Here is a 5,287-nt window from a genome sequence, read left to right as displayed (position 1 = left end):
GGGGCGGGGCCTGAGGTCCCCGGCGGCGCCTCCTGCAGAGCTCAGACAGGTCCAGTGTTTGCGGGGAATTGGGAGAGGTGGGCAGGAATGACGCTGTCACCCTGCGATTGTGGAAGTTCTCTCTTATTAGACCGTTAGCTCCTCACCCCAGACGCCGAAGCTCCCTTTAAGGTCTCGAATGTGAGATGAATGAATGAAATCGCCTTTATGTCCTCGTCCTTCTTCCCTTCCTTTCCCTCTTCTTCTTTCCCTCCCCTCCTCCTCCATGATTGGCCTCAAACTTGTTTTTCACATCTGCCTTCTGCAACCTCCTCCCCGCTCCCCCCAACCTACCCCCCTACTTCCAATGCCTTGGTCCAAGGGACTGAAGAGAGCGCTCTAGTGAGACTGATCTGGACACGGAGCGATCTTCAACGTCTTTAAACCTTACCTGGAAATTAGAGATGTTAACACTAGTGCCTACTAAGTTGGATTGCTGTGGGGCAAACAAGATTAAGTATGTAATGAGTTTAGTGTCTGGTTTAATTCTTGACTGTCGTGATTAAAATTCTTCTTCAGACGTTCATAATTTTTCTTCAGTAGACTATTGAAGGTTTCTAACTAGTCTTAGCTGCAGTGTTGTTCCCAACAGTTCACAGGAGTAGAGATCTCTCAAATTCACCTGAACATCATGTGTTTTATCTGACAACCCTCCTTGGAAAAGATGCCTGATTGTGATGATATGGAAAGTTAACATTGTGGAAAAGCTTTCCACAATGAGATAGATAGAAATGACAACAGAAAATGCATAACTGAGCTTAAAGGAAAGTAAAGAAAATCCAAGTTAATGTCTAACTCTAAAGATTTACTAGGGAAAGAAAATTCTGTTGTCTGGATGTATCACATTTATTTATCCATTCACAAAGACATCTTGGTTGCTTCCAAGTTTAGGTAATTATGACTAGAGCTGCTATAAGCATCTTTGTGTAGGTTTTTGTGTAGACATAAGTTTTCAACTCATTTGGGTAAATACCAAGGAGTGTTATTGATGGTAAAAATATGCTTAGTTTTGTAAGAAACTATCAAAGTCTCTTCCAAAGTGACTGTACCATTTCGCATTTCCACCAGCAATGAATCAGAGTTCCTTTTATTCCACGTCCTTGCCAGTGTTTGGTGGTGTTCGTGTTCTGGGTTTTGGCAATTCTTTTTTTAATTAAATATATTTTTATTTATTTCATAGAGAAAGGAAAAGGGAGAGATAGAAGCATCAATGATGAGAGAGAATCGTTGATTGGCTGCCTCCTGCACACCCCACACTGGGGATCGAGCCCCCAACCTGGGCATGTGCCCTGACCAGGAATCAAACCCGTGACCTTCTGGTTCATAGGTCAAGGCTCAACCACTGAGCCACGCCAGTCGGGCAGTTTTGGCAATTCTAATAGGTGTGTAGTGGTATCTCATTGTTCTAATTTGCATTTCCCTAATGACATATTTGTGTGGAGCATTGTTTTCATATGCTATTTCCCATCTGCATATGTTCTTTAGTGAAGTGTCTGTTCAGGCCTTTTGCCTATTTTTGACTGGGTTATTTGACTGAGTTTTAAGAGTTCTTGTATATTTTGAATAACAGTCCTTTATCAGATGTCTTCTGCAAGAATTTTCTCCCAGTTTGTAGTTTGTCTCATTATCTTGACAGTGTCTTTTGCAGACCAGAAGTTTTTCATTTTAATGAAGTCCAGCTTATCAATCATTTCTTTCATGCTTCATGCCTGAGATATCTAAAAAGTCATTGCCATAATCAAAGTTATCTATTATCTTCCAGGAGTTTTATAGTTTTGCATTTTACATTTTGATCTGTGATCCATTTTGAGTTAATTTTTGTGAAAGGTAAAATGTGTCTAGTTTCATTGTTTTGCATGTGGATGTTCAATTTGCTCATTTGTTAAAGATCAATTGACTATATTTATGTGGGTATATTTCTGGTAGCTTCTCTGTTAACATTGATTTGTCTATTTGTTCACCAATACCGTACTGACTCATTACAGTGGTGACTATAGTTAACAGTACTGTACTGCATACTTGAAATTTGGTTCTTAAGTGTACTAACTGCGCACGCGCGCACACACACACACACATACACAACATAACTATGTGGGGAGATGGATGTGTTAATTAACTTGATTGTGGTAAATATTTCACAATGTATACCCACATCAAAATTACCACATTGGACACTTGAAGTACATATGATTTTATTTGTCAATTATACCTCAATAAAGCTGAAAATAGCTAAATCTGTAATTTTAGAGATTAAGAAACAAAGGCTCAGAGAAATTGAGATTTACCTAAGATTATACAGGTTGCTTTTTTTAAAAATTATTTTTTAAAAAGCCAGTCTCGCTACTTCACATTCTAGATTTCTTATGCTACTGCTGAAAAACTGATAATCTTACTTTTTAGATCTCATTCAAATTCAATTTAGTAACTTTTCCTCTTGCATATACTTCTTGATAATGTAATATAAGACTCTAGATTTCATTCTTCTCAAAACTCCAGGTGATTTCAAATTATAAATAATGTATAAAGCATGCCTTCTTGAATACTTAAAGAAAAAAAGAGGCAGCCATTTAGTTATCTCAAAATCCATTTATTTTTGTTGGGAATATGATAAAGCATCTTATGTTCATAAAACAACTTATTTCAAAAGTGTAACCAACATTTCTATTTTATTGATATCAATGTTAATTTTGTTTCTTGAAGCTTTCTAACATTTACTGAGTAATTTTCTTTAACAGAGACTGACTTTTTAACTGCAAGTGTTAAAAAGGAAAATGAACAACAGATTTATTAAGTAAAATGAATTACCAGAATATTCTAAATGGAATTCTAAATGGAATAACCATTTTGTTAAAGCATCAAATTTCAGACCAAGAGCAATAAACTTTAAAATGGTTTTAAAACTTATGCTTCCAGAAGAACACTCCTTCCTGGGTGGCGGAGCTTTGAGGCTATTTGGGGTCTGGTGGCCATGGTACCTCACTCAGGAGGGAGAAGTTCATCGGAGGCCAGATTTTCAATTGATTTTCCTCTATGCCTTTCAGATAACTCTTGAGATGCTGGTTGCAGTCACCCAACCAAACTATTCTTTAACTGGGTCTATATTTCTGAGAGAGAGAAAGGTCTGTAATTTATGATCAAAGTCAATGGCTCTAAACTGAGGTTCCTTGTATTTTCTGGTCATGTGGGCACTCAGGTATGTAATGAGTTCACATCTCTCTATAAACTGCTCCATCTTCTTCTTATACTTTTTTCTTGTATATTCAGAACCTTTGGGATTAAAGGCTGTAGAAAAGTTCACAGACTTGTGAATGTTTTCTGTTAGGTTAGTAAATCATTAAATTACAGAGAAAGAGAAACGGTGTATGTGTGATTGAGCTGAGAAGATATCCAAATCCCAAGCAAAATTTGGGGATTATTCTATTTCAGACCATAATAGCCTTTTCACCTTCCTCTAGGGCATGAATTTTTGAGAGCTGACTATATTACTCAGAGTCCCTGCTTTAAAAACTAGAAATTAAGTTTTGGTATTTTTGTAAAAATATTTGTGCGCGCGCACACACACCACACACACACACCACACACACACACACACACACACACACACACACACACACCATTCAAGAGACCAACCCAGCTCAACAATCCTGTTTGTCACAGATACTACAATTAGTGTTAAGTTATTACTGAGTAATATATCATTAAAAAAGACATACCTTTTAGATGAAATGCTATATAGAGTAGCGCGGATTTCTTTATACTTAAGAAAGGAAATTTGGGTTTTAAGCATCCTACTGCATTCATTGCTTTAATTAGAGAAGTTGCGATACCCTGCAGATAGGAAACAATTTAAATCATGTGTATATTTGAGTGATTTATTTTCTTAGTGGCAAATAGATAAAGAGGCTATTCTTTGCCTCTAATAATCTTCTGGGGTTAGGAATGGAGCTTATAAAGATGGTTAGATGACCATTTAGCCAACATAAAAGAAAGCCAAAATACGTTTGGTTAAGAAAAATGAAAATCATAAATTGGGTTAGTACTGCCAGCAAGGTGATAGCTACATGGGCTTCATTACACAATTCTCTCTATTTTTATATGTTTGACATTTTCCATAGCACAACATTAAAAAAGAAAGAAGGGGACATTGGGCTTTGAGTTGTCTTGGCCCATCTCTGCTTCCATTACTCAGAACTGGCCAGATTGCCTCCACTATCTGGACCTTTGACCACCTGACCAGGACTCTCAGAGACCACAGAGATCATTGCAGTCAATATTCCAGAGCCTGGGGCAGGCAAATAAGGTTTGAGGTCCTCCTGATGAAACTTGGCCTTTATGAGAAACCCTCTGTGTGTGAGCCTCATCTTACATTTTGATATTAAACCAGATTGAAGATGAAATATCCAGGAGAGTTGGAAAAAACCAAGTAGTTAAGAATTTTTGTGAGAGAGTACGAAACAGTAGTTGGCTGCTGTTAAGTTTTACTATGTTTAAAAAGACATATTTAGACTAGAGGCCCGGTGCACAAAAATTTGTGCACTGGGGGAGGGTCCCCTCGATGTGCACTTGCCAGCAGGGAGCAGGCCTAAGCTGCAGTCGGACATCCTTAGCGCTGCTGAGGAGGCGGGAGAGGCTCCTGCCACCAACGCTGTGCTGGCATTCGTCAGCCTGGCTTGTGGTTGAGCAGAGGTCCCCCTGTGGGAGCGCACTGACCACCAGGGGGCAGCTCCTGCATCGAGAATCTGTCCCTTGGTGGTCAGTGTGTGTCATAGTGACCAGTCATTCTCAGTGGTTCTGCTGTTATGGTCAATTTGCATATTATCCTTTTATTATACAGGATAGAGGCCTGGTGCATGGGTGGGGGCCGGCTGGTTTGCCCTGAAGGGTGTCCTCATCAGGGTGGGGGTCCTGCTGGGGTGCCTGGCCAGCCTGGGTGAGGGGCTGATGGCTGTTTGCAGGCTGGCTACAGCCCCTTCAGGGTGGGGGTCCCCACTGGGGTGCCTGGCCAGCCTGGGTGAGGGGCTGAGGGCCACAGGCTGGCCACAGCCATGGCTGGAAGCAGGTATCTGGGATTTATTTAACTTCTATAATTGAAACTTTGTATCCTTGAGCAGAGCCCAGGTCCTGGAACTCCTAGCCCCTCCTTGAGTGGAGGCCATGCCCGGAGGCCACGCCGGCTGGAAGCAGGTATCTGGGATTTATTTATCTTCTGTAATTGAAACTTTGTAGGCTTGAGCGGAGCTCACGGACA

The 5,287-nt window shown here is 40.2% G+C and overlaps 1 protein-coding gene across 1 annotated transcript in view; it reads right to left on the bottom strand.

The window, feature by feature from the left end:
* Positions 1–2,214: 2,214 nt before the first annotated feature.
* Positions 2,215–5,287, bottom strand: part of AK9 (adenylate kinase 9) — a 119,359-nt gene continuing 116,286 nt past the window's right edge. Inside the window, exons 39-40 of the mRNA XM_014531391.1 lie at positions 3,753–3,867; positions 2,215–3,321 (exon numbers count right to left, since the gene is read on the bottom strand). Of these exons, the coding sequence (XP_014386877.1) occupies positions 3,119–3,321; positions 3,753–3,867 (318 nt within the window). The 3' untranslated portion in view covers positions 2,215–3,118. The remainder of the gene's footprint in view (positions 3,322–3,752; positions 3,868–5,287) is intronic.

The sequence above is a fragment of the Myotis brandtii genome, unplaced genomic scaffold (assembly GCF_000412655.1).
Source record: "Myotis brandtii unplaced genomic scaffold, ASM41265v1 scaffold8, whole genome shotgun sequence".
Classification (NCBI taxonomy): Eukaryota; Metazoa; Chordata; class Mammalia; order Chiroptera; family Vespertilionidae; genus Myotis; species Myotis brandtii.
This window is presented reverse-complemented; position numbering and strand designations above follow the sequence as displayed.